This window comes from Myotis yumanensis, unplaced genomic scaffold, assembly GCF_028538775.1.
Source record: "Myotis yumanensis isolate MYYU_CA2020_CCGP unplaced genomic scaffold, mMyoYum1.0.hap1 SCAF_22, whole genome shotgun sequence".
NCBI lineage: Eukaryota > Metazoa > Chordata > Mammalia > Chiroptera > Vespertilionidae > Myotis > Myotis yumanensis.
Window position 1 is genome coordinate 3860074 of NW_027223773.1, and position 27687 is coordinate 3887760.

The 27687-nt window shown below is 56.6% G+C and overlaps 1 protein-coding gene and 1 long non-coding RNA gene across 4 annotated transcripts in view; both read right to left on the minus strand.

Annotated features, from left to right (window-relative positions):
- Window positions 1–1848: 1848 nt before the first annotated feature.
- LOC138999313 (uncharacterized) lies at window positions 1849–12606 on the minus strand. The gene is made up of 3 exons (XR_011469360.1): window positions 12073–12606; window positions 6935–7013; window positions 1849–4646 (listed from the first exon to the last, which is right to left on the minus strand). It is a non-coding gene; the product is annotated as an uncharacterized lncRNA (long non-coding RNA).
- Window positions 12607–16587: 3981 nt separating this feature from the next.
- The window catches only part of SIPA1L2 (signal induced proliferation associated 1 like 2), a 103855-nt gene continuing 92755 nt past the window's right edge, over window positions 16588–27687 (minus strand). For 2 of the 3 annotated variants that reach the window (XM_070401421.1, XM_070401420.1), the window contains exons 17-22: window positions 27142–27361; window positions 25440–25571; window positions 21313–21366; window positions 20787–20907; window positions 19368–19449; window positions 16588–17753 (exon numbers count right to left, since the gene is read on the minus strand). In XM_070401421.1, the coding sequence (XP_070257522.1) occupies window positions 17607–17753; window positions 19368–19449; window positions 20787–20907; window positions 21313–21366; window positions 25440–25571; window positions 27142–27361 (756 nt within the window). In that variant the 3' untranslated portion in view covers window positions 16588–17606. The remainder of the gene's footprint in view (window positions 17754–19367; window positions 19450–20786; window positions 20908–21312; window positions 21367–25439; window positions 25572–27141; window positions 27362–27687) is intronic. The other variant, XM_070401422.1, reaches the window with a different exon arrangement.

Below are 27687 nucleotides of genomic sequence, written 5' to 3' on the forward strand. Positions count from 1 at the left end.
TGGCGGTCTGACAGTTCGGGTTGTGTTGTCACAACGCCCAGGATGCATTGGTGTTGGCTTTTGCGGAACAGGTGAGCTCTCTCCACCAGGAAAGGACCAAGATAGAAGATGATGGCTGGAAGGCGGGCCCTCAAGCATGCGCGCAATCCCATGTGGAACTGTGGGGTCTCCTCGCCTCCAGCCCCGTCCTGATCGCCTCTCCCTGGCTCTGGACAGGACCCCCCTTCCCCTGCAGCTCCCTCCCGTCTGGGATTCCCATACCAGATGCCCGGCCAGAGGCTGGCCGGGGCCACATCTTCTGAATTCCCTTCTGTTGTAAGTAGAGTCGACCTCCGCTGCTGGCTTCCTGGGCGTGGTGGCGGTCTGAGTCCACACGGGGGTGATTGGTGAGGCGCTGAGGACCGTCCCTTTGCCGTTGGGACACAAGAGCCGCGGGAGAGTCCCTGGAAGGCGCTGTGTGATGGTGGCAGCTTTGCGAAGGATGGCTTATTAACTCTGCCACGGGCATGCAGACACCCACCCATGGAGGTGCACAGGTGAGGATATATATATATATATATATGTATTGTCTACATGTGAAATGTTCTGTGAAGGCATCAGATGAGGTGGTACCTCCAAGAGCAAGGGAAAGATTGGCCCTTATTATGGGCTGTTTCCATGGTAGCTGACTCCCCCCAGGCACTACCCTAATGACGAGTTATTACTTTTCAGCAGAGACGAGTTGTAGGGAACCGATTAATAACATAACGGGCCTGGCAAAACAACAGGTTAATTTTTCTTTCTTTCGTTCTCCGATGGGAACACACACTGATATTATGTGATCATTTATCTCCACGGCTGACTCACTCCGTGAGCTCGTTCTTCACGGAGTTAACAGAGGAAGGGAAAAGGAGGGTATATGGACCCTCAGGCAAAATATACGAGTAGGTGGCAGTGTGACCGGACAATCCATGGGCCCGTGTTACCTGTCTCGACTTGAGCCAATGCAGCAGAGACAGGGTTGGGTCCTAGATGAGCGTTTATTCCAGTCCTGCCGGCAGCGTGGGAGAGCGGCAGGGCACCCACAAACATCTGCTCTGCCCCCCACCATCAGCCAGCTGCTTACATAGGGTAGGAGGACGAAGATGACATGGGGAAGTAGGCAAAAGGATTATGCTGAATGGGTGGTTTACAGTAATGGGGGCTGGAGATTTGCAAAGGCCTGTGGGTGTGCAAAGGCGGGGGATCTCCAAAGGGCTGGCGGCTCTGGTGTCTGCAACGAGGTTGTCGATCTTTCCGTGATCACAAGCAGCGCCCGGATGGGGAGGAGGGGCTGCATGTCCGGGTGAGCGCCCAGCCCACAGGCTACTCCCAGCCAGGTTAGGCTGTGCCTTCTCCAATCAGAACAACGCCATCGCGGCCAACAGAGCGTGATGCCTGTTCCTTGCCGTCCTAGCTGGTCCCCAACAGGCTAGTTCTGCCCCATCAGCATCTCAGATGCTGCCCTGAGAACCAGGGTTGTAAGCAGCGAAGTCCCTTTTAGAAACGCCACACCGAGCGCCCAGCTGCTCTCAGGGCCTGGCCTGGCCCTGCCTGTGGGGCAGAGGTGGGGACGGAGGTTACTACAGACCGGAGCCCAGGCAAGACCATGGCTGCTGCACAGCTAAGACGCTGATGGGATTCTCTCTGAGGAATTAGGGGTACACTTAGTGCAGTGATGGCGAACCTTTTGAGCTCGGCGTGTCAGCATTTTGAAAAACCCTAACTTAACTCTGGTGCCGTGTCACATAGAGAACTTTTTTGATATTTGTAACCATAGTAAAACAAAGACTTATATTTTTGATATTTATTTTATATATTTAAATGACATTTAACAAAGAAAAATCAACCAAAAAAAAAAATGAGTTCACGTGTCACTTCTGACACGCGTGTCATAGGTTCGCCATCACTGATTTAGTAGCTTAAGGGGTTAAATCCCCAGATTTCTTGGTGTTTCCACATTCCTAGGATTCCTTCCTCTCCCTCCTTCAGAATCCCACTCCCCAGGCACGTCTTGACAGAGGAAAGACGTCTAACTTAAACATCATCAACCCAGAAAAATAATCGGGAGATCGATTCCACATGTGTATGTGGGGATAAAACTGTTTTAATTCCCCAAATGTATACAAATCATTTTATCATCTTTGAAGTGAAGATTTTTCGGGCCACATATTCAGTAGGTATAAAGACTGTATAAGGGCCCGGCGTGGCTCAGTGGTTGAGCATCAGTCTGTGAACCAGGAGGTCAGGGTTCGATTCCCGGTCAGGGCACATGCCCGGGTTGCGGGCTCCATCCCCAGTAGGGGGGGTGCAGCAGGAGGCAGTGGATCAATGGTTCTCTCTCATCATTGATGTTTCTCTCTCTCTCTCTCTCTCTTCTCTGAAATCAATTAAATATATGTGTGTGTGTGTGTGTGTGTGTAACAAATGGCAGATAAAATTATAATAACTATTTTCCATCTGCCCCAGCACTGCTCATACGTGGAGATTGAAAATCAAGCAAATGGAAGCCTGTCATTATTTTCTTAGTTACCAACGACGTATCTTCCAAAGTGGTCATGTATATATGTTATGCAGCTGATAAAGTCGGAGAGTAGAGAATGTCAAATTCTATTAGTAGGTTTGTTAATATCGTAATCCAAGTCAGTTTAAAGTTCAAAAGTGAACCAATAGAGACTTTTGTCAACAAGTACTGTTTTCATTGGACCAAAGGATGTTCACGATTTTATTAAAATGGAACGGAGGGTTGTTTTTATAACAGCCTGTAAAGGAAGACGTGCCAAGGTAAGTGATGTAGAAATCGCTTCAAGGAGATCATAGAAAAGAAAGAGTAGTGACATGTGAGGGAGAAGGGAAGGGAGGGATGTGTTTACAGTAGCGAGAAGCACAGCTATTTTTTATGGAGCTGTAATGGACATAGATCACATTAGCTTCAGGTGTACAGCACGATTCACTATGATTTCTCACGCACTGATAAGGGATTACCTCGGTAAGTCTAGTATCATCCGTCATCACAAATAGTTACACTTCTGTGTGTGTGATGAGAACTGTCAAGATTTACTCTCTCAGTAACTTTCAAGTATATAATACAGTATTGATAACTGTACTCACCATGTTGTACATCACATTCCAGGACTTACGTTATAACTGGAAATCTGTACTTTTTAAAAAATATATTTTATTGATTTTTTACAGAGAGGAAGGGAGAGAGTTAGAAACATCGATGAGAGAGAAACATCGATCAGCTGCCTCCTGCACACCCCCTACTGGGGATGTGCCCACAACCGAGGTACATGCCCTTGACCGGAATCAAACCTGGGACCCTTCAGTCCGCAGGCCGACGCTCTATCCACTGAGCCAAACCGGCCAGGGCTGTACTTTTTGACCATATTTACCCACTCATCTACCCGCCTCTTCCTGTCTCTGGCAGCCACTAATCTATTCTCTGTATCTATGAGCTCAGAATTTTTGTTTGCTTTGTAGACTCCACCTATGAGTGAGATCCTGTGATATTTGTCTTTCTGTCTGACTTATTTCACTTAGCATAAGGCCCTCAAAGGCCATCCGTTCATGTTATCGCAAATGCCCTCGAACGGTTAAGGCAGACGGGGTCGCCTTCTCAGTTTACCTGGGACATATCCTGCAATGGGAGTCATGTGTCCCCGGAAATGCTCATTCCTGGGCGAACCAGGACTATTATCCTAAGTGAAATAGGAATAAGGTCACCTGACAATTAGATCAGAGAGGGGGTAGCTGGGGTTTGGGAGTGACAGGGTGGAAATAGTTACCCTGGCCGGCCGGTGTGGCTCAGTGGTTGAGCATCGACCTGTGAACCAGGAGGTCACGGTTCGATTCCCGGTCAGGGCACATACCCGGGTGGCGGGCTCGATCCCCAGGGTGGGGCGTGCAGGAGGCAGCCGATCCATGATTCTCTCTCATCATTGCTGTTTCTCTCTCTCTCTCTCCCTCTCCCTTCCTCTCTGAGATCAATAAAAATATAGTAAAAAAATCATTTTCCTGGCCACGGCCCTGGGACGCGCCACGGGCTGAGCCGCACAAGCCACCCGATTCCAGGCTCGCAGGAAAGAAGGCAGAGGGGTGATTTTTCATCACAGTTTCTGCAGAAAACAATCAGTGATGATAGAAAATCTTTAGCCACAAAGGCTCAGGGAAGACAGAGGAATCCGACTCGTGTCCCCAAAGAAATAAAACAGCTTTTGCCGATAGGTAACGGAAAGAGAAACATTCACACCGTTGCCCACACCACCCACCCTATCTCCGCCGCTCATCACAAGTCTCTGGTCGGTGAGCTTTATGGAAAGAGGTTGAGGAGATAAGATCGTTTCGGGGGGGAACCTTCCACGGAGAATTACTGGCCGTCCGTTAGTGTCTCTGCTGGCCTCGCTGCGACTGTAAACTGCTCCCTTGCTAAGGGCCCTTCGGACAAAGGAGCCCAGATTCTGTCCTCACGGTGCCTGGCTCCCGCTCCGACGATAAGTCATGTCAAGATAAGGAAATCCTGTCTCTTTCAAGTTGAAAAGCTGTGATTAAGCATGTCATTCGGGGGCTACATGAAAAGGTTTTCCAATAATCGGTTACCCCAAATAAGCCGAATTAGCGCCGGATACCTGCAGGGAGACAAACAGATGTTGGAGACAAGGGAGAAACAAGGCTGGAAATACCGCAAACATTTAAGTGCTTAAAAAAAATGTGCATTTGACTTGCGAGTGAGGGAGGGAGAGATATATGTTTATTTTTATTTTTTTAATGATAGCCTGATATTGCTTTGATAGGGCAGACTCTTTCCACATAACATAGACATGAGCGCTGTGAAATTATTTGCAAGTCTTCGAGGGAAACTATGAGATAGATCTGTGCTAATCAGGGCGTGTGACTCGCACAGAAACAGCATCTTGAAATCCTCAAAGCCTCAGATTAGAAGGCACAGGTAAGCTGTGTCCTGTCGGGGGAGGTGTGAAGGAGAAAGGAGAACTGAACCCATTTAGAGTCACAATGATTATTGGTAATTTTTTTTTGTTAATCCTCGCCCGAGGATATTTTCCCATTGATTTTTAGGGAGAGTGGAGGAGAGAGGGAAAGACAGCATCGATGGGTTGCCTCCTGCACGCACCCTGACCAGGGCCCAGGCCGGGAGGAGCCTGCAACCAAGGTATGTGCCCTTGACCAGAATCGAACCCGGGACCCTTTGGTCCACAGGCTGACGCGCTATCCATTGGGCAAAACTGGCCAGGGTGGGAACTCAGCCCATTTAGAGTCACGATTATTTTGTAGCACGTTCCCCCTGTCCTTCCTGCTGCTCTTCGCGGTGGGATATGGGGGTCTCCCTGGTGTGATGCCCTCACCGCGGCTCCAGCCCGGGCCCTGGCAGGGATGGGACTCGGGGTCCCTCCAGCCTCCGCCACGTGTGGGGTCTGCTGCCAAGTCACAGCCCTGGGTGGGCAGCTCCGTCCTGAGCCCGATCTCCGGACCCCACCATGGATGGAGCCCCGCCCTGCCCCGAGGGGCCAGCCTAGTTCTCCACCTGGTCCCCTGTTGGGATGTGGGGCACCCCGCGCCCATGGTGAGGGCTGTCTCTTGTCCACAGAGGTTTCCTCCTCCTGTTTCTGGGATGGCCGTGTGCTTCTAAGTGGGTTTTTAATCTCTTTCATCTGTGTTGGGGGGAAAGGGAAGTGACAGCCTGGGCTCCCTCCAGCATCTGGAAGCTGCTGTCTAGTTGGCTTTCTCAGAAGAGGCACTGAAGACCGACAGGCTGTCCTCCTTGTCTCCGTACACTCCCACAAAGCGCCCTGGCCAGTTTGCCCAGTGGATAGAGCGTCGGCCTGCGGACTGAAGGGTCCCGGGTTGTGGGCTCGATCTCCAGTGTGGGGCGTGCAGGAGGCAGCTGATCAAGGATTCTCTCTCATTATGGATGTTTCTCTCTCTCCCTCTCTTCTCCTCTCTGAAATCAATAAAAATATATATTTCTTAAAAAGAGGGTTAAAGCAAAAGTTCTTTTCTTAAAAACACGAAATAAAACATGAAAATAAAACCACATACCCAGCAAAGCTGGGTCATAACAGCAGTGGCACCGCCTAAATGGAAAAGGGTGCAGGGGGTCTGATGGACGCCTCCTGCGGAGCCCTGGGTGGCAGGCCGGGCCCAGAGGCTGGCGACCCGCCCTCCTCCCCCGTGTTTACCTGGTAGCCACCCACGACTGTCCCACGTCCCAGCCACACGACCACTCACGCCCTCTGAGAGGCGTCCCCGGTGTCTGCCCAGCCCTGGCCGTGAGCTGTGTTGCTTCACTGGGTCGCAGAGCCAGCTCGCGGGGCGGTTGGAAAAACCATGCCGAGCTCACTCCAAACCAACGCCCGCCCTGCAAGTTGGTGCAGGGACCGCTGGCCCTGCCGTGGGCGGGGGCGCCGAGAACCCGGCGGAGACGATGCATGACGCGTCTCCTCAAACGGGAAACATCTGTCAGAGGCATCGTCCGAGGGCAGGGTCGTTGGACGCCATTTACGGTTCGCAGGAGGGAGGTCTCCCCTGACAGCCACCTGCCCCAGGCCCTTTGCACTGGCTCTGTGCACCAGAGAGCTGGCTCCATCCCCCAGAGCAGCGGTCGGCAAACTGCGGCCCCTTGAGTGTGGCTCTTCACAAAACACCACGTGCGGGCACGCACGTCCAGTGCGATTGAAACTTCTCGGCCACACTCAAGGGGCCAAAGAGCCGCATGTGGCTCTCGAGTCGACCACTGCCCCAGAGAGAAGGGAGGCAAGCCGTGAACCCCCAAGCTGGCCTGTGGCGGTCAGGGCTGTCACTGGGTCTCTCTGGACAGTCTGTGGCAGGGACTCGCATGCCCAGTGCCAGGCGGTGCCCACCTGTGCCATCACACACAACAGGAAAGCACATGGCCTACCGTGTCGCCTGTGATCCTCACGATACGTTCGCGGCCTGCCGTTGACGCACTCCCCGTGGCTCAGGTGCGGGCGCCAGAGCTGAAATAAACAGGCTCCGTGAGCAGAGGGACCAGCCTGGGGAGGAAGGAGGAACCCCGAAAACAGAAGGCATGCCAAGCCACAGGGAAGGCGTGCTCTCATTAGTGTCTGATTTCGGCTGAGGGTGAGGCCCACGCAACGTCGCTCCGACACACGGATGCAGGGCCCTTCAAAGGCCCCGGCTTGGGATCGCGCCAGCTCAGCACCCCCGGTTCGATTCCGGGTCAGGGCACGTGTCCAGGTTTGGGGCTCGATCCCCAGTGTGGGACGTGCAGGAGGCAGCTGATCCATGGTTCTCTCTCATCATTGATGTTTCTTTCTCTCCCTTCCTCTCTGAAATCAATAAAAATATTTAAAAATATATATATTTTTATTGATTTCAGAGAGGAAAGGAGAGGGGGAGAGAGAGAGAAACATCAATGATGAGAGAGAACCATGGATCAGTGGCCTCCTGCACATCCCCTACTGGGGATTGAGCCCCAGCAACTCAGGCATGTGCCCTTGACTGGAATCGAACCCAGGACCCTTCAGTCCACCGGCCAATGCTCTATTCACTGAGCCAAACCGGCCAGGACAATAAAAATATATTTTGAAAAAACCATACACACACCAGACTTGGAGGAAAAAGAAGAGACAATATAAAAACAAAAATGAGCCCTAACCGGTTTGGCTCAGTGGATAGAGCGTCGGCCTGCGGACTGAAAGGTCCCAGGTTCGATTCCGGTCAAGGGCATGTACCTTGGTTGCGGGCACATCCCCAGTGGGGAGTGTGCAGGAGGCAGCTGATCGATGTTTCTCTCTCATCGATGTTTCTAACTCTCTATCCCTCTCCCTTCCTCTCTGGAAAAAATCAATAAGATATATTAAAAAAACAACAACAAAAACAACAACAACAAAAAAAAACAAAAATGAGAAATGAAGGTTCCTTTTCTTTGCTCAGGAATGAGTTAATCGCAGACCGTTGGAGTCACGTTTAGTGGCTAAGAAACGGAAGAAGCAAAGGGCGTGGGAGATGGGGAAGGAAAATGAAAATTAAGGGAGAGCAGTAAGGCTGATAAAGGGTTGGCTGAAAAAAAAAAAAAAAAAAAAGCCTGGATGGAGGGGAATTTGGGGCAGGAAGCACGGAAATGGGCATGTCTCCAGCAACCCAGCCCTGGGAAATGCTACTGGGCAGCAAACAAATGAGATTATTGTGTTTTTATTTTGCCGCAATATGCAAATGACTCCATTTAGCCGCTAACAGGTCGTTATCGAATTCTGAGAAATCCCTGCGTAAAATGTAATATTTTTGTGACAGGATTGTCAGCGGTGCCAGATTGCTTTTCTATTTCGGTTGAGCTTTTATCGGAGCCTCGTCTCCGTCACCGACGCCCAGGTTCCCGGGGACGGCTTTCCTGTAATTTTTGTGTAAGCGAGAAATAACAACGTACTTAGAGATGTGAGAAATGTGTTAACCTCCCCATTATTTTTCGGTGGCCCGAGAGAATTGGTGGGTGGGCCGTGGTGGGGGGATGTCATTATTTCTCGTGATGAATTCTTATCTGTGCTAATATCCCAGAAAGCCCACATATCTGTTATGAACCCCATCTGTTTGTGTGGCTCCCGTCTCCGTAGCCCCTGCCTCGAACCCTTCCGCTTTGAGAAGCGTTTGGCGTAACTGACAAAGACTTTGAAGGCCCCATGGACAAAGGACTGTGAAATCACACTGTCTACGACATATTGCTCCTCCTCGCTGGTCTCATTCCAGCCATCGTTAATAAAGGAACCCGAAATCTCGGTTGCCTACCATCTCTACCACGACTCGGTCAAAATGGAATTATGTTTCCTGAATTCCATATATTTCTCTTAAAAAAAAATTTTTTTTTATTGATTTCTGAGACAAAGGGAGAGGGAGGGAGAGAGAGAAACATCAATGATGAGAGAGCATCATGGACCGGCTGCCTCCTGCACGCCCCCCACTGGGGATGGAGCCCGCAACCCGGGCATGTGCCCCGACTGGGAATCGAATCATGACCTCCTGGTTCATAGGTGGATGCTTAACCATTGAACCACACCAGCTGGGCTCTTTCTTCCATGTTAAAGGTCAATGTTATCTCCCTGAATGGCACTGGTTTCATAACAGACTAAAGTCAAGCTCGATGAACACAGGGATTTTACGAAGCCGGGGCAGAACCGGGCTCGCCTTTGCTGGGACGGGAGCCCAATGGGATGCAGGTCCCAGTTCAACTCAAACGAAAGAGCCACAACAACTTCCTTTTTGGTGTCAGTATACGGGGCAGGGTTGGGGGCACACGGACGCTGAAATGACCCATCGTCGATCTGAAACTCGAGGTTCGCCTGGCAACCTGCTTGTTCTTATTTTTGCTCAGTCGGGCAGCTGGGCCTGGCCGCCGGGGCAGGGAGCACAGGGGAGACGCCCTGCCGGGCCCACCCCCAGCCGCGCGGGTGGCCCTTGCACCTTACTCCGCCCGGCGGTGCTTCCCCTCATCCACTGAGCAATGGGACAGGGTGGGCAGGTGGCCGCGGGCGCAGACACGTCCAGGATTTGTTTTCAAAACAAACCAGTCATGAAGGAGGAGGCGTGAGGCCGGACACACCCGTATTGGAGGAAGGATAGGAGGCAAATGAGTCCACGTGATTCTAAGGTCGTGATCAGTCCCAGGTGCCTCTCGGCTAAGGAGCCCCTGAGGCCTCCAAGACCAGCACCCCCTCCCTCGTCGGGGGGAGCGGCGGGGGCTTTCCAAGGAGTCTTCCTCACAAGGCAAACCTTGAACTTACTGAACTGGTGCCCAGGGGACAGGCCTTGTCTCTGTCTGTCTGCAGGGAGAGGAGCTCATTTAAAAAATATATATGTTTTTATTGATTTCCGAGAGAAAGGGAGAGGGAAAGCATCCATGATGAGAGAGAATCATGACCAGCTGCCTCCTGCACGCCCCGCACTGGGGATCGAGCCTGCAACCCGGGCATGTGCCCTGACTGGGAATCGAACCCGGGACCCTTCAGTCCGCAGGCCCACGCTCTAGCCACTGAGCCAAGCCGGCTAGGGCTCAAAGGGTCTCTTAGGGGATGAAATGGTTCTTGCGCAGTTGGCAATAGCCTCACAACTTGACAACACAAAGGACGAACCTTAACGAACTCAAATTAAAAAAGGAAATGTCGGGAGAGAGATTAAAAATGGCGGTGGGGTAAGGGGAAGCTGCACAGACACGGTCCCGGGTCCAAACTGGAGTGACAAACACACACTCACAGAACCCCCGCCCTGAACAACCCACGGAGGACTCTCCGGAGAGAACCCGGTCCCCGAGGATGGACAGTGGCCGCCACTACGGATAGAGACCTCTCCTTTTCAGAGGAGAAACCAACGCTTTCTTTAACGGATGCGCGTTGAGAGAGTAAATAAGGTGCTGAAGGCAGGGGCCAGACTCAAGGATTTCCAGGGATTCATTTCCTAATAAAAAGCCAAGACTCAGCCCGGCCGGCCGGCGTGACTCAGACCTATGAACCAGGAGGTCACGGTTCGATTCCTGATCAGGGCACAGGCCCGGGTTGCGGGCTCCATCCCCAGTGGAGGGTGTGCAGGAGGCAGCCAATCCATGAGTCTCTCTCATCATGGATGTTTCTATCTCTCTCTCCCTCTCCCTTCCTCTCTGAAATCAATAAAAAATATATATATTTTAAAAAGCTAAGACTAATTGCTCAACTTATTCCTGAAAAGACTTGGGTATGAGGGAGGGGTGCTGTGCTGTACATTCACTGCTTACAAACACTTTCTTCTCAAAGAATTTTGTCTCTCACTGTCTCCTCTAGGCAGCCGCCACCCCCACCCGCACCTACTACCTTCAGAGGAGTCATAGAGCTCAGCTCCGGGCTGCCTACCCGCACCCTGAGCCCTCCGTCCAGCCTCCCCTCCCCAGCGCACACTGTGGAGGGGCAGCTGATCTCGGGGGTTCCCGACAGATACCAGGAAAGTGCCCCTCCCCCCCCCGTCCCATCCAACAGAATGACACCTGAGGTTGGGGGCGGGTTGGAAACACTACAAAAAATCCAGGAATTCCGACGGTTCCCCACTTTGCTATTCTTTCTGAAACCCCTCCCACTCAGATCGGGGGCCAAGCGCTGTTTCTGCGGCCCGTAGCCCGGCGGGCGCGGGGATGATGAATGGTTCGGTGCCAGGACACGAGACAAGGAGGACAATGCGGGCGCACACAGCCCGCGGTGATTTATGGGGCTCCTCTCTCGGGGCCTTCTCTCTCCTCCCAACACCGTTTCCACTTCTCACTTGTCTGCAGTCACCGTTCCCACCCTGAGCGCTTGGTTCCACTCCTACCTTGGCAAAGTTTGTTTTATAAGAAACAACTTTCCCTCGCCCGGCCGGCCGGCGTGGCTCAGGGGTTGAGCGTCGACCTATGAACCAGGAGGTCATAGTTTGATTCCCGGTCAGAGGCACAGGCCCGGGCTGCCGGCTCAATCCCCAGTGGGGCGTGCAGGAGGCAGCTGATCCATGATTCTCTCATCGAGCTGTCTCACTGGCAATTGGGCTCAGCCACGGAGCCACGGAGCCACGCCGGGTGGGGCGGAGGCACCTGGATGCAGGGAAGGGGCCGTCTCATCAGGGAAACCTGTGTCCTCCAGGCTCAGCGGGGACGCGCCCAGGGGCAGGCAGGGCGAAGGCCAAGAGTGGGGACCACCTGGGCGAGTGCCAGGAACAGCCGGAAGTCACCATCCCTCCCCTGCCCCCCCAGAGCCACGCAGACCACACCTCCATCTCCCCAGGAAGGAGGCAGGCTGGCCCCGGAGACAGCTCCGGGAGCGGGGAGCCACCTGGCACCCCACATGCTCTGATCCGTGTTCAAGGGGCAGCGCTGGTCCCCTGCCTCCCGGGCCATCACCGCGGCCGTCCCCCATCTGTCTGCACCTTAGAAACGGCGACGAATCAAGCCCAAAAGATGAATGCCGTGGGCCTGGGTATTTATAGATGCGCCTTCCATGGAGATCCAGCAGGGGGTCAATCTGCCAGAACCCGTATTTAATATCTCCCAGGAACACCCCACCGACTCACCTGGCAGGCCCGGAAAAGGGGGTCGCTTGTCAGAGGAGCCCCACGCCTCGCAGACCATCGTCACCGCCCTAGACAGCAGCAATCCGTTTCCCTTTTGTGGATAAACACGGTGCGTGGAATAGGAGCCATGCCCTGGCCGGTGTGGCTCAGTGGATAGAGCGCCAGCCTGCGAACCAAAGGGTCCCAGGTTCGATTCTGGTCCAGGGCACGTACCTCGGCGGCAGGCTCCTCCCCGGCCCGGGCCCTGAAGCGTGTGCAGGAGGCCACCCATCGATGTGTTTCTCTCACATCCATATTTCTCTCTGTCTTTCCCTCTGTCTCCCACTCTCCCTAAAAATCAATGGAAAAAACCCGCGGGTGAGGATTTAAAAAAAAAAAAAAAAAGGAAAATGAGCCGAGACATCGCGAGGAGCCACACGCCTGCTGGTAATAACAGGGCTCCATTCCTCTATTTGTCATCTGCCCGGATCTGTCTACCTCGGTAGCTGGCACCGCTCCTGGGCTCTTAACAAGAGCGCTTGTAGGGCAGAGGGAGGAGGCAGAGGGAGGAGGCGAGTCACAGGGCGAGTAAAGGAAGCCGCCGAAAGCCAAGTCCCTCCTGGCCCGCTGGGAGGACACGGCACCCGGCCCCGGGGGAAGGTACTGGCTCTCTGATGTGCCTTGTCCCCGAGTAACCGGACTGAGATTTCCTGGGCCCTTTCCGCTTCCGGACCTTCGAGCCCAGTGACTGGCTGATCCGATTGTAGGGATGGGGAGGCGTTATTCCACCTCGTTGAGCGCAGCTGTCTGGCGTTGGCCGGCCATTTTCTCCAACAACGAGCAGCTGGTTCCCAATGAGAACATTCCAGAAGCTGGCTAGTGGCTTTCTGGGAGCAGGTGCACTATGTTTTTTTAAAATATATTTTTTGTTGATTTCAGAGAGAAAGGAAGAGGGAGAGGGAGATAGAAACATCACTGATGAGCAAGAATCACGGATCGGCTGCCTCCTGCACGCCCCACACTGGGGATCGAGCCCGTAACCCGGGCATGTGCCCTGACCGGGAATTGAACCGTGACCTCCTGGTTCCTAGGTCGATGCTCAACCACTGAGCCACACCAGCTGGGCCTGAGTCTCTATTTTTATCTCTAAAATGAGAAAACTTGAGTAGATGAGTGGTTTTAATTTTTTTTTTTAGACACAGAACTCTTTCATTAATAAAACGTTTGCCCCAAAAGGATATTAGTTTCGAATGAGACCCAAACTGAAGCCCCCAAAGCAAATTAGCACGATAATCCGACCAATTCCTAGTGGCTGTCTGGGACGGAACAGAGAGACGAATTCTGTGGCGCGAGAGACATCTATGATGAATTAGCGATGTCTGCCGGGGCGCAGAGGGCAGGCGGGCCTCCCGTCGAGTGCCGTCCTGTCTGGAAGGTAAATATGATGAACAGATGATTGCAGAAGGGTCCTGGGTTTGATTCCAGTCAAAGGCATGTACCTTGGTTGTGGGCACATCCCCAGTAGGCAGTGTGCAGGAGGCAGCTGATCGATGTTTCTCTCTCATCGATGTTTATAACTCTCTATCCCACTCCCTTCCTCTCTGTAAAAAATCAATAAAATATATTTTTTAAAAAAAGAAATAAAAAGACAAAATCCCTATATTTCTCTATTCCCCCCTCCCACTCCCCCCCACTTTGAACGGAAGCATTGTTATCGCTGTTCACAACAAAATGCTTATTGGACAGCTGGTATGTGTGGGCGCTCCGGGCACAGTGATGGACGGGAGCCACATCCTCAAGCCGGAGGGAGGTCTCCTCCCACTAAGGGTCCAGCATCTGCGATCAAACCCGGACAGATTCCCACGGCCCTGCCAGTGCCCGGGAGGCGGTCTCCACACCCCGAGAAGGGCTCAGAGCGGGTTCCCAGGCGGGATGCTGCAGTCAGGAGCTCGCTCGGCAGCGCCCATGGCTGGCTCGGCTGTTTGCAGAGTTGCCTTGGAAAGCTGTCTGGGCGGCTGGTTCTGCCCAGAGCTGCCTGGTGGAGAAATGCCCTGCCCGTGCCTGAGCAGCGTCCTCCTGCCCAGGGCACAGGCAGCCTGCAGAGAGGAGGGAGGGAGGGAGGGGCCCGCCCGGAGCTCAGGCCTCACCCAGGGCCTGCTGCTCCCTGAACCCGAGTCAAGTATGACGTCTAAGGCCTGGGAGCTGTAACGTCCCAGTGGCTCAAGTCAAAAAGATTCCTTCTTGTGCCCGGCCGGTGTGGCTCAGTGGTTGAGCATTGACTTATGAACCAGGAGGTCACGGTTCGATTCCCGGTCGGGGCACATGGTGGGGTTACAGGCTCCATCCCCAGTGTGGGGCGTGCAGGAGGCAGCCAATCCATGATTCTCATCATTGATGTTTCTCTCTCTCTCCCTCTCTGAAATCAATAATAATAAAAAAAGATTCCTTCTTGCTTTCGGCCCAGGCCCAGCCCTTGAGTGACAGCGGGTGGGGCAGCTCGCCTGGCAGGCGATCCCCCATTCCCAGGACCTCCAGGCCGGACCTGGTTGGGGGGGGGGATGGGACAGTATTTGCATAGTTGCTCTTTTAGATGTTTCCCACCGCTCCCCGCTTTACCCAGGGAGCTGGTTTACAGAACAAATAGCAACGGGTCTGGCCCGTGAGGTGGGGCAGGCGATGGAGGAGGAGGTCTGGGCTGGGATCCTAACTCACAGGATTACCCTGGAGGCGCCGGTGGCCTGTTGTCAGGCTGTTTGATGGAGCCCGAGACGCTGTTGCTAAGTGGTCCGCCACGCGGATCTTCACCCCCTCCTCCCGCCTCTGCCTCCACGCAGGGGTGTCAGCGGGGAGGAGGCCGTTCTCATGACCCTGAGCCCTGGGAGTTGGCCCGCCAGCTGGGGGTGAGCACCAGGCGGGGCGGCGGCGGGAAGTGGGAGTTGGGGAGCTCCATCCCTGCTCCCACTTTGTTTCCGGGGCTCCGGTTTCCTTCCTGATGATCTGCTCATTCCTCAGTGTCCCCAACCCTGGGGCTTGCCTCCCTGTCTCCTGGACCTCCTCTTTGGGGGCTCAGGGTTTGCCTCTTGGGGACACATCTCCTGGGCACTGAGCCCCGCTGTCCGCTGGGTGTTGCAGGCACCAGGCTGTGACCAATTCTTTTAAAATATATATATATTTCTTTATTGATGTCAGAGAGGAAGGGAGAGGGAGAGAGAAACATCCACGATGAGAGAGAATCATGGATTGGCTGCCTCCTGCACGCCCCACACTGGGGATAGAGCCTGCAACCTGGGCGTGTGCCCTGACCGGGAATCGAACCGGGACCTCCCGGTTCGCAGGTCACTGAGCCACGGGGCCGGGCCCTTTTCCCCTGTGGCAGCATTTTCTTGCCCCTGGTTCCCAGGCTCCTTCTTCCCCTGCTCCCTGGCGTCGGGTGTGTGAGCGCATCCAGCCTCGCGCTCCGACCAGCTGCCGCCTCTCAGAGCTGTGAACACGCAGGGCCTGGAGCAAACATCTCAGAGCCGCTCTGCCTCTTCTCTGCATTAATTACCAAATTAATCATTCTTCAGAGGCCTCCGTCTCCCGCTGGTCCCCCCGCCGCTCGCCGCGGCCTCCTGAGCAGAGCTTCCTGGGATGACGTCGCTTCTCTCCGAATCGGCCGCCATCCATCACCGCCTGGCCGCCCTTTAGCATCCAGAGGGCACTTCGGTGTGTTCGCTACTTCCCTGCACTGGGTCCCACAAGTCTCTGTGTTTGGGGAGATGAAGCTGTCTGGTGTCTCGGTGCTAATTGACCTCAAGTTCCCACAGATGGACTCATTCAGTCCCATCCCTGCCCTGTTCTTTTTAAAAATTTGATTTCAGAGAGGAAGGGAGAGAAATAGAAACATCAATGCTGACAGAGAATCATGGATCGGCTGCCTCCTGCACGCCCCACACTGGGGATGGAGCCCGCAACCTGGGCCTGTGCCCTGACTGGGAATTGAACTGTGACCTCCGGGTTCATAGGTCGACGCTCAATCATTGAGCCACCCTGGCTGGGCTGTGTCCTCTAATTCTTGATACGGTTTCTGCTCTCAAAACGGGGAGAACCCTGCACCGTGCCGTGGTCCCCTTCCCGCTGTGGCCCGTGCTCTGCCTCCTTTCTGACTTACGTTCGATTCGAAGTTATGGTTTACCCCTTCCTGGTGCTTTTTCAAATCCCTACAATTTTGTTACTTGTGTTTTCTTGTAAGAACACCACATTCTTTACTGATATAAGATTTTAATTAAACACACACACACACACACACACACAAAAGGTAAATACTTACCTGGAGCCTCAGTTTACCAAGCTGTAAAATGGGGATCCCACTGTCCGTGAGGACACCGTTAGGGTTACATGAGGTGGACGGAAGTGCAGGGAGCAGTGTCTGGCGCGGGGCAGCTGTAGTAGGAACCCGTCACTGAGCAGCATTCAACGGAGACCCCACGAGCCCGAAAGACACTCACAGCCACTCCTGTTGACCTCCCATCTGCATTCACCCGACAACACCGCTGCTTGTGTGGACTCTTTCAAACGTTTATTAAAAAAGCAAAATGGACGTTCATCTCGAAAGGAACCGTTAAAAACCAGAAAGCAATACGAAGGTCGTCTCTAGCAGCATCCGGTGGTGAGCCTGCGGCCTGGTGTCCGGCCGGCCGGGCGAGCCCCGCGCCTCCGAGCCTGGCGGCCTCCCGCACACCCTCTCAGGGCGCGGGCCACACCGCGTCCATAAAATTAACAAGTTCGGGTTAAATAAGCTTAAATAAGGGTGTTAAATACAGGACACTTCATCGAAGCCTCTGTACAAAGACGAGGGGGCCTGGTCCGCGTGGCCGCCGGCCCAGCGCGCGGGAGGTTCTGGCACATGGGCAGGCGCCCGCTGCCCGCGCCTGAGCTAAGGTCGGGGTGACTACCGAGCGAGCCGTTTACAAGGCGGCCGCCTCTTTTGATAAAAACCTCAGAACACTGCCAAGACCCAGGCACCGTTTGCTCCTGCAGATAAATGAGCCTCAGTAACTGCGTCCGAGCGAGTGTTCAGCATCAAGCGCACTTGACGCGGCTCCCCAGCACCCGGCCGCGCCTGTCTTATTGCTATGAGAGTGGCTGTGCGGATAAAACGACTGTACATCCAAAAAAATAGACCACCTTTCCATAGAGTATACGTCTGAGTATCTGCTCCGGGCTTACCCGGCCGTCTACAGCCCGGACTACGGGAGTCTTTAACATCTTAGCAGGTCACCTGGCACCCAGGAGGCTAGACTATATACACAGACCACGTGGTAGCGTCTACAGGGAACGTCTAAGCTGACACCAGGGTTACATTCATCTCGACACGAGTACATTCATCTTCACACCCGCCTGCCCGCTCGCGACGGCCGCGGAGAGAGCCCGGGCCCTCTGTTGGGGCGCGAGGGCCCCTCCTGGACAGGACGGCGGGGACGGCAGCACCGGCTGGAGGCACGGCTAAGCCCCCGCGTCTGCCTGCGACGACCCAGACCCCGGGCGTGTCCCGTGGCCCCTGGAGGGGGGACGGGCTAGGACTTCTTGTCGATGGTGCTGAAGAACCACTCGGTGAAGGTGCGCAGCTGGGCGGCGGCCGTCTGCGACTCCTCCTGCAGCCGCCGGTTGTCCTGGCGCAGGTGCCGCACCTCGGCCTGCAGGACCGCCTTGTCCTGCTTCTCCTGCGGGAGAGACACCGTCAGGCCGCCCGTCCGAGCCGCCGCACCCGCCCTGCCCCTTACTCTTCACTCTTTTTTTATTTTAAACAATTACCTTTTTTTAAAAAAATTGATTTCAGACAGGAAGGGAGAGGGAAAGGGAGAGAAACATCAATGATAAGAGAGGATCATGGATCGGCTGCCTCCTGCACGCCCCACACTGGGGATGGAGCCCGCAACCCGGGCATGTGCCCTGACTGGGAATGGAACTGTGACCTCCTGGTTCATAGGTAGACGCTCAACCACGGAGGTTAAAGCAAGTCCCCTGGACGAAGGCACAGCTGAGCGAACGTCCTCCCAGCACCAAGGTCGGTGCTAATGCGGCTGCTGACCCGGGCATGTCTGTAATCAAGCAAGCACGCCGGCCTCTCCCTGTGCCTACAGCTCTCCCTCACAGCACAGTCCCCGAATGACCTTCATAATGACCTTCCAAGGTTGCCATTAAAAACTAGCAATAGCAGAGTTTTAGAAGAATCACTGGAGTTTCTAATACACAGCGACAAGCATGTACAAGGCAGGCGCAGTCCTGGCTGCGGGGTGACGGGCCCCAGGTGGAGAAGGCTCCCCCCCTCGCAGATGACAGCAGCCAGCGTTTCTAACGGGACCTAACCTGACGGCTAAATCGGCAGCAGCCACGCAAACTGTGGGGACAGAGCTGGGGGGACCCGACGACGGCGGCCTCCTCAGGACACGCCCACCCCTGGCACGGCCCGCCCCGCCCATCCGCTTCCTGACCCTCCGGCCCCTGTACCACCCGCCCCAGGCCCCCCTCACCCCGAGGAGGCTTTGGTTAGAGCTGACTCTCCGTGAGGCCCCATCTGCCACCCCGTCCTCCCCTTCCAGTCACTGCAGGAGACCCAGCTCCTGTCACTCATCATGGGACCCTCCTCCCAACACACTCAGGGCTCCTGCGTCCTCCCCTGCCCTAAGACCCTCCAGCCCCTTTACTGTGACCCCTGGAGCTCATACTCTGGCCTGAACCTTCTAAACGCTGAGGGTCATTCCTGGAAATTTCCTTCATCTTCATGCAAATGAACCCTAGGACACTGCTTCCCCAGGTGTGGTCCCCAAAGCAGAGCCCGGAGGTGGGGCAGGGACACTTGGGGGCCCTGGGTGCAGCCTCACTCTGTGGGGGGGGCGGGGGGCTGCACGTGCTGTCGCGGACACCTCAGTACCTTCCTAATGCTTCGAGCTCCCACTCCCGACCACCACCTCTTCTTTAAAAAATATAATCCCTCCGTATCCCCTCCTCCAACAACCCAGTCCTTATCTGACACACCCACCTGCCTTCCCTTCCCTGCCCGTCACCCCGTGGGCCGTCTGTCCTCACCGCCTGGACGCGGTCCCTCCCTTTAACCCTCATCCCACGCTCACCCCGCGCCCTGCTTCTCGCGCCCCGTCTCAGTCTCCTGTCTGGACCCTGAGCTGGCTGAGCCGACGCTCCTCCATCTGCACCCGCTCCACCCTCTGCACCCGCGGCTGGTGGGGATCAGAGCCTTTCTCCCCAGCCCCGGACACTGTGTGCGGAGAGGCCTGATCAGGGACTGAGAGCCATGAGAGCGAGCGCCCAGGCATTACCTTGCGGAGGTCAGTCTGCAGCTGCCGCAGGACCAGCTCCAGCTGGTTCACCTTGCCCGTCAGCGTGGCCGGGGACGGCTCCCTGGCAGAGAGGACAGAGTTAGAGACCCCGCCCGCCCCGAGTCAGGCACCGCTCAGGGCGCTGCCCGTTGCTCCCTCTGCCAGCAGTTCTCAACCTGTGGGTCGCAAACAATGAAAATATACCCTGCATATCTAGCTGCCCTGGGTGTGAGGGACGGGGTGGCACCGTGGCAGGGGCTCCAGCTGCCCTGGGTCTGAGGGACAGGGTGGCACCGTGGCAGGGGCTCCTGCTGCCCTGGGTGTGAGGGATGGGGTGGCACCGTGGCAGGGGCTCCTGCTGCCCTGGGTGTGAGGGAGGGGATGGCACCGTGGCAGGGGCTCCTGCTGCCCTGGGTGTGAGGGATGGGGTGGCACCGTGGCAGGGGCTCCTGCTGCCCTGGGTGTGAGGGAGGGGATGGCACCGTGGCAGGGGCTCCTGCTGCCCTGGGTGTGAGGGATGGGGTGGCACCGTGGCAGGGGCTCCTGCTGCCCTGGGTGTGAGGGATGGGGTGGCACCGTGGCAGGGGCTCCTGCTGCCCTGGGTGTGAGGGAGGGGATGGCACCGTGGCAGGGGCTCCTGCTGCCCTGGGTGTGAGGGAGGGGATGGCACCGTGGCAGGGGCTCCTGCTGCCCTGGGTGTGAGGGATGGGGTGGCACCGTGGCAGGGGCTCCTGCTGCCCTGGGTGTGAGGGATGGGGTGGCACCGTGGCAGGGGCTCCTGCTGCCCTGGGTGTGAGGGATGGGGTGGCACCGTGGCAGGGGCTCCTGCTGCCCTGGGTGTGAGGGAGGGGGTGGCACCGTGGCAGGGGCTCCTGCTGCCCTGGGTGTGAGGGAGGGGGTGGCACCATGGCAGGGGCTCCTGCTGCCCTGGGTGTGAGGGATGGGGTGGCACCATGGCAGGGGCTCCTGCTGCCCTGGGTGTGAGGGACGGGGTGGCACCGTGGCAGGGGCTCCTGCTGCCCTGGGTGTGAGGGACGGGGTGGCACCATGGCAGGGGCTCCTGCTGCCCTGGGTGTGAGGGACAGGGTGGCACCGTGGCAGGGGCTCCTGCTGCCCTGGGTGTGAGGGACGGGGTGGCACCATGGCAGGGGCTCCTGCTGCCCTGGGTGTGAGGGAGGGGATGGCACCGTGGCAGGGGCTCCTGCTGCCCTGGGTGTGAGGGAGGGGGGTGGCACCGTGGCAGGGGCTCCTGCTGCCCTGGGTGTGAGGGAGGGGATGGCACCGTGGCAGGGGCTCCTGCTGCCCTGGGTGTGAGGGAGGGGGTGGCCCTGTGGCCGGGGCTCTAGCTGCCTGCAGTTATCGGATCCCCGCTGATCACTGGGCTGGGACAGCGGGGGCGGGGCCCGCGGACTCACATACCCCGTGGCGTCCAGGAACTCTTGGCCGCCGGGCTCCACGCACAGAGGCAGCTCCGGGGCGCCCTCCAGGCCCTGCGCGCGCTGCATGTCCGTCAGGGTGCAGAAGGCGGCCACCCTCTGGTCTGGGAGGGACGGAGGGAGGGGGTTAGCTATAGCCCCACCGTTCTGTGTGGAAAGGAACTTAAAACCTCCCTTCACCCCAATCAGTTCACAAAACAAAGCAAACAAACTCAGGCAAGCTGACCACCAGGAAGCACTTGGACCGGCTGCACAGCCCATGCACACAGCCCGACGCCAGCAGGCACAGGCGGAGCCGACGGCTTCCGCTTTCCGCACCCGACAGATGCCGACGGCGCTGGACCCAGGACCCAGGGGACCACGCTTCTCAGCCCCCAGCCCCGAGAGCACCGCGGGGCGCAGCCAGGCCCCGTCACCCAGGCGGCCCGGCCCTCGACGGGCCCATGCAGACGTGCACACGGGGATGCAAGGACAGGTCACAGACGCCCGGGGCCCGCCCCGCCAGTCACCTAGGTAGGGCGCGTGGTGATAGAGCAGCGCGAGCTCCTCGTCCGCGTCCAGGCCTGAAATAAGATCCAGAGTTTCCCCGTGAGGAGGCCGCTCCGCCTCTGGGCCCTGAGCCTCGGGCCCCCGTCAGGTCCCAGCGACAGGGGCTGCGAGGTACAGCCGTGTGCACGCACGTGTGTGCATGTGTGCGTGTGTGCGTGTGTGTGTGCACGCCTACGGTACATGTGCATGCTCTGCTACGCCGGGACTAGCTGAGAGCTGGCCTCATGCAGTGCCCAACAGTGTGGTCAGGGCACACATTTCACAGAAGCTCCTGGGTTTGCCTACATACCCGTCCATGGCCCTGGCCAGTGCTGCAGAGTGGTTAGAGCGCCGGCCTGCGGACTGAAGAGTCCCGGGTTCGTTCCGGTCAAGGGCACGTACCTCAGTTGCAGGCTTGATCCCCGGCTCCGGCTGGGGTGCCTGCGGGAGGCAACCAGTTGATGTGTCTCTCTCACATCGATGTTTCTCTTCCACTCTTTCTAGAAAAATAAAGTAAAATGACTCGCTCCGTTCAGGCAGAGGCAGCGGTGGTGACGGATGAGCTGCGTCATCTCCCCAGGAACCCACGGAGGGAGAGGCGAGGGCGCGGCCGCCACCTGGCCAGCAGCACCACCTGTCTCGCCTGGGCCCAGGCCCACTTCTCTTCTGGGCACCAGCAGCTTCCCAGTCAGCGATGCCACCAGGCAGGAAGGCGAACACAACATCCTCCTGCACTGGCGCCCGCTGGCCCAGCTCGGGGGGCTGAGCACCGGCCCGGAGGTGCTGACGGCAGGTCCTGCTTCCCAGCAAGGTGAGTGCAAGTCCCCCGCCCACCCCGCCTCTGTCCTCGGTGCCAGCAGGCGCGCGCCTGGACAGCGGGCATTGGCGACACGGCAGGTGTGGGAGGCGGCGGCGGCGGCGTTTTCAGGATGTGATTAATGGCTGAGAAATGGCACCGGGGTCCCCGTCGGGTGGGCTCTGCGCTTAATTGATCCCAGGTCTCTCTCTGGCTGCGGGACGCGTCTTCTAATGAGCTACCTGCCTGCCTGGCTTAGGGGGGGCACGCACTTCACTTCCCGCTAATTGGGAAGGATGGTGGAGGCGGAGGCCGCCAGGGGCACAGGAGGGAGAAGGGGCTGGGGGTGCCCATGGAGGCCAGGCCTCCCGGGATCTGTGCTGAGAGGAAGGAGGGACGGGTCTCGCAGGCCTCCAGCCTCGCATCCGCTTCCTGCGTCACACCTGGGGCAGGCGCGCAGCTGCCCTGCAGCCAACACTCCCCGTCTTCTAGGAGGTGGCCGCATTGTGACCAGACTTCCCGGACCACGCTGGTCCCAGGCGGGCTTGTGCCCAGGATGAAATACGTCGTGATGGGGTCCGGATGAACAGCTTCATGTGGGCACTGCCCACTTCCACACGGGACAGGAGCGCCAGCAGAGGCGGGCGGGCACCTGGGGGTGGGCAGGGTCTGGCTGCCTAACGTCTTGGCGTCCGTCTTTCTCGTACGTGAGGCTGATGGTCCAGCCTAAACATCCGAGTGACGATGTCTTCGCTGACTTCATCTGTGTTCACCTTCATTTACACAAGAGCCACGTCCCTGCCATGAACAGCCTGGCTCTGGCGCCACCACACCTCCCCCGGGAGAGCGGGGCTGCGGGAGCCGCGGGAGCCGGAGCCAGAGCTCGGCCGGCCACCAGCCTCACAGGGAGGCTCCCCTTTGGGTCTGAAAGGCTGGGGAGGTTGAAAGCAAACAGAATGGGACCTGACTGGGCACAGGCACCGAGCCGCTCTGTGAAGTAGCTCATCCCAGCGCAGCTCCCAGCGGAGGCTGCACCCCCAGCTGACTTCCGCGCCGGGAACACTCAGGAACGGAGCAATGACTGACACGGAACCAAAGGGCACAGACACAACTGTGAGGAGAGAGAGGCGTGGGGGGACGGAGTCCCCTGGACAGCTTGTAGGACACAGGGACAACCGCCCGCACTACACACACACACACACACACACACTACACATACACACACACCACACACACCCACACCACACGCTACACACACACACCCACACACCACACACACCACACTACACATACACACACACTACACCCACACACACCACACACACACCACACATACACACACACTACACCCACACACCACACAAACATATGCACACCCACACCACACGCTACACACACTACACATGCACACACCACACCCACACCACACGCTATACACACTACACATACACATACCACACATGCACACACTACACCCACACTACACACATACCACACACTACACCCACACCACACCCACACCACACGCTATACACACTACACACACACACTACACACACAGTCAGCAGGCAATTCCACAGCCACCGAGAGCTGAGGTGGCGAAGCAGTTGCCGGACCCAGCGGGGCTCAGGCGCTGCGGGGAGCAGGCAAGGCGAGCCTGGACCCGAGGGAGGAGTGTGCTAACAACTTGTCACTCACACCCCAGGGACCCGAGACCCCTCTCCCACCACCAGCTTGTAACTGCACCTTTCAAGCCTGTTTTCATTCAAAACAGCTCATCCCTTCAACCGATGCTCAGGACACACCTGCGTCCTCTTGTGACCTCACTGAGCAGGACTTCACATCCTTCACACCTTACATCTGTCCACCCGACAAAAACCAACGGGCTCCCCGAGGGTGACAGGTGATGACTGTGTCGTGGGACACAGTCCGCCGGGTGCATTTAGGACTTTGGACGGGCAAAGGGCCATGTCTCGCCCCCACCAGACAAAAGAACCGCGTGCATAAAACAGACCTGAACTGCTCACAGGACGCGGGCCAGGAGGCCCGGGCCCCACGGGAGGAGCGCAGGGCAGGGCAGGGGACGCACCTTCCCTCTTAGATCGGGAAGGCGGCCTTAGCCGTTAGACGGTAGCTCCCATGGTAGAGTGTGGTCATGTACTCACTTATTCATCACATTGTAATGATGCTGTGCAGCATTTCTCTACTGGAAGCTGTTTTTTTTTCCTTCCTTTGCATAATTTCCAGTAAGCAAGTTTTCAGGAATTAATTAGGTTTCTGGTCAAAGGGTGGGTACATTTTTTTGTCATCTTGCCTGAACCGAAACATGAATCATTTTGTAATCTTTGTAACGACACGGGCGGCGGGCATTCTTCATAGCTTCCCGGAGCAGCTGAATCATTTCGATGTTCGAAAGGTGTGAGCTGGCGGCTCCTGAGCGCGGACACTGACACGTGCGGTTGAACGTTTCTCGAGGAGTTACTCATTCTTCTTCTGTGGACTGCGCGTGCACGCACCTAGACCAGTGGTTTTCTATGTTCTAGATATGGAAGCATATCCATACATATTTATTTACTTCCAAAATGTACTCCTTTCTTCTTTGCTTGCTTTAATGTCAAGGATTCCAGTACACAATTACAGGACGTCGTCTCAAATGATACCTTTGGTTTCTGGGTTTATCCTGTTTTCCTATTAATTATTATGGAGCTATTTGGAATAGAGTAGATTTCTTTGATAAGCTTTGAAGGTATCTCGCAAATCTTTTTATTAGAAACTAGAGGCCTGATGCATGAAATCTGTGCAAGGGGCTCGGCCTTCACAGCCCCATATGTTACAGTAACATTGAAAACTTATAGTAACCTTTAAAATTTTCCAAATGGTTGAAGCTTTGTGCTTGAGTTTAGCTTCTATTTTCCTTACTTAGGCCTCTCCCCATGGCCTTGAGCTCAGAAACAAGGTATAGGAACGCCGAGGCGTGTGGCCTCAGTGAGGCTGATCCGTGGGGGAGGCACGTCTGCTCGGGGTGCAGCTGGACTTCTGGGTCCCGATCTCAACCCAATGGGTAAGGAAATGGAGGTCAAAGAGGAAAACGAACCTGCCCAGTCACAGCCGGTGCCTGACCTGGGACTCGGGGCGGGGCCCTGTGCCCATCTAGTGACTCGGGCTCTCCAAGGAGGGGTCATTAGCCACAGCGCCAGCCCCTCCCGCTCAGTTCCATCCTCACAGATGTGTGAGTGTCCACAACGTTAGCCCAGACCCCCCGGGAACAGAGGCGGTCCCCACGTTGCCGCCCCGGAGGCCGCGAGTCCTTACCTTCAAACGCCCGAGCGGCGTCCACGAGGTGGGACCAGTCCAGCCCCGTGCCCGCGTCCGGGAGGGGCATCAGGCCGGGGTCTGCGCACTTGGACTTATCCGACAGGGACCCGTCAGAGAACCAGAACTCGTCTAAACGAAACAAACCCAGAGTCAGGCAGGTCGCAGCTCGGGGCACGCCCGCCCCGTCGAGGGGCCGAGGCAACTTCTTGTTGAAGATCTCCCCACCCTCCCCGCAACCCCCAAAGACACAGCTGGACAATCAGGGGCCTGCAGAAACGTCCCGACCTCCAGACTCGCTCAGAGGTCAGCAGCAGAGACCTGGTGCAGGGGCCTGGCACTGAGCCTCGCACAGATGGGCACCTCACGGAGGTTTCTCCCGGGGCAGCTTTGCTGGGTGCCTCCCCCGAGCTCACCAGGACCAGCTCCTGCTTTCGTCTCTCTAACCGGGGAGTTTAAAAGCGTCCTGGAGTTGCCTAAGCTGATCACCACAAATCTAGCCGCCCGGGGTGCAGCCACTTTGAAAGGCAGGGAGACGCACTGCGTGTCCCTTAGCAACAGGCCAGGAGGAGAAGGGACAGCATTCTGCCTGCAGGGCAGGTCCTGGGATCGGTCTCCCTTTATCTGCACAAACTGGCCTTTGATGTTTAAACTTCTCCTAAAACTCTCACCGCAGGACTGAGTGGTACTAATGGAGGCCGGGGGCCAGGTGCCCGTGGTCAGGGAGGGAAGGGCACCCTGTCCTTTTGGTGTCACTGGTTACTGGCCTGGGAACCGTGCGCCCGAATGGCCACCGAAGAGGTTTTATCCTGAAACCCCCCGGCAACGGGCGCCGAGGCCCTGCCCGCCGGACGGAACCACCTGCCCGCCCGGCTTTGCTTTCACATCTCCAACCTGATGCACCCGCCTCAGTGACTTCGCAGGAAACGCACACGAGTCCTGGCATGAATTGCCCGAAACCCGCTGGCGAGGTATCTGTCTCCGAGGTTAGATTAGGATCTTGATCTCCGGAGAGCAAAGATCCCGAACAGGTTCAAGGCTGGAGCATTGAAAAGCTAAAAATACCTGCCCCGGAGGCCGGGGCTGTAACAGCTCCGCCTGGAGGTGCGGGGGGAGGCCTTCCGATCGCACTGGGGGACCAGACCCTAACTCCAAACCGGGGACCAGACCCGGACGAGTCACCACTAGCGAAAGGTTCTCTCTGAAGATCAGACGCTGCCTGGGAAGGCACACGTTTTAAAGTAGAAAAGGCCCGGCTGGTGTGGCTCAGTGGTTGAGCGTCAACCTATGAACCAGGAGGTCAGGGTTCGATTCCCGGTCAGGGCACATGCCCGGGTTGCGGCTCCATCCCCAGCAGGGGGCGTGCAGGGCATATAGCTGGGTTGTGGGTTGGATTCCCATTTGGGGCACGTACAGGAGGCAACTGCAACTGATCGATGTTTCTCTCTCTCTCTCTCTCTCTCTCTCTCAAGATATCTTCGAGTGAGGATTTAAAAAACAGATTTAATACAGGTTTTCAAGTTTTCTTCAAAATGGATAGCACTGTATTGCTTAACTTTTTTACAGTGTCCACTCTGGGGATTTTATCATATTATAAAGAAGCAAACACACCAGCAAATGCTACAGAGGAGATCATCCTCATGAGAAGATCATCCGAGGGCCCGTCGAGGCCCCGGGTCCGAGCCCCCCAGCCCCCACTCACTGCGCAGGCTGCCCAGGCCGGGTGCGGGCTGCGTGCGGGGCGGCAGGGTGCTGCGCTGGGGCGGGGTGCTGCTGAACAGGATGTCGCTGGGCAGGGCGTGGTCCAGGGCGGAGCTGCGGGAGCTGGCGAGGGAGGCGCCCCTCCGGTGCCCGCACATGCTCTCGTCCGAGAGGGTGCGGTACAGCGACCGGCGCGGGGACAGGTTCCCGTAGAAGGAGAACTAGGGTTCAAACACAGGGCGGGAGGACACAGACGTCAGGCAGCTGGAAGCACAGACTGAGGGGACAGTAAGTGGGGTCACAGCGCGGAGCCAGCCCGGGGTCGCCCCCCACACGTGGGTCCCTGGGGCAAAGGCAGGAGGCCTCCAGGCTCTATGGGATTTGCGTGCAGGAGGCAGCTGATCGATGATTCTCTCTCATCTTGGATGTTTCTATCTCTCTCCCTCTCCCTTCCTCTCTGAAATCAATAAAAATATTTTTTTTAAAAACCACTGGCACAAAGTCATTTTGTGAGATAGTGCCGTGCATTAGACACGCACAGCTTTCT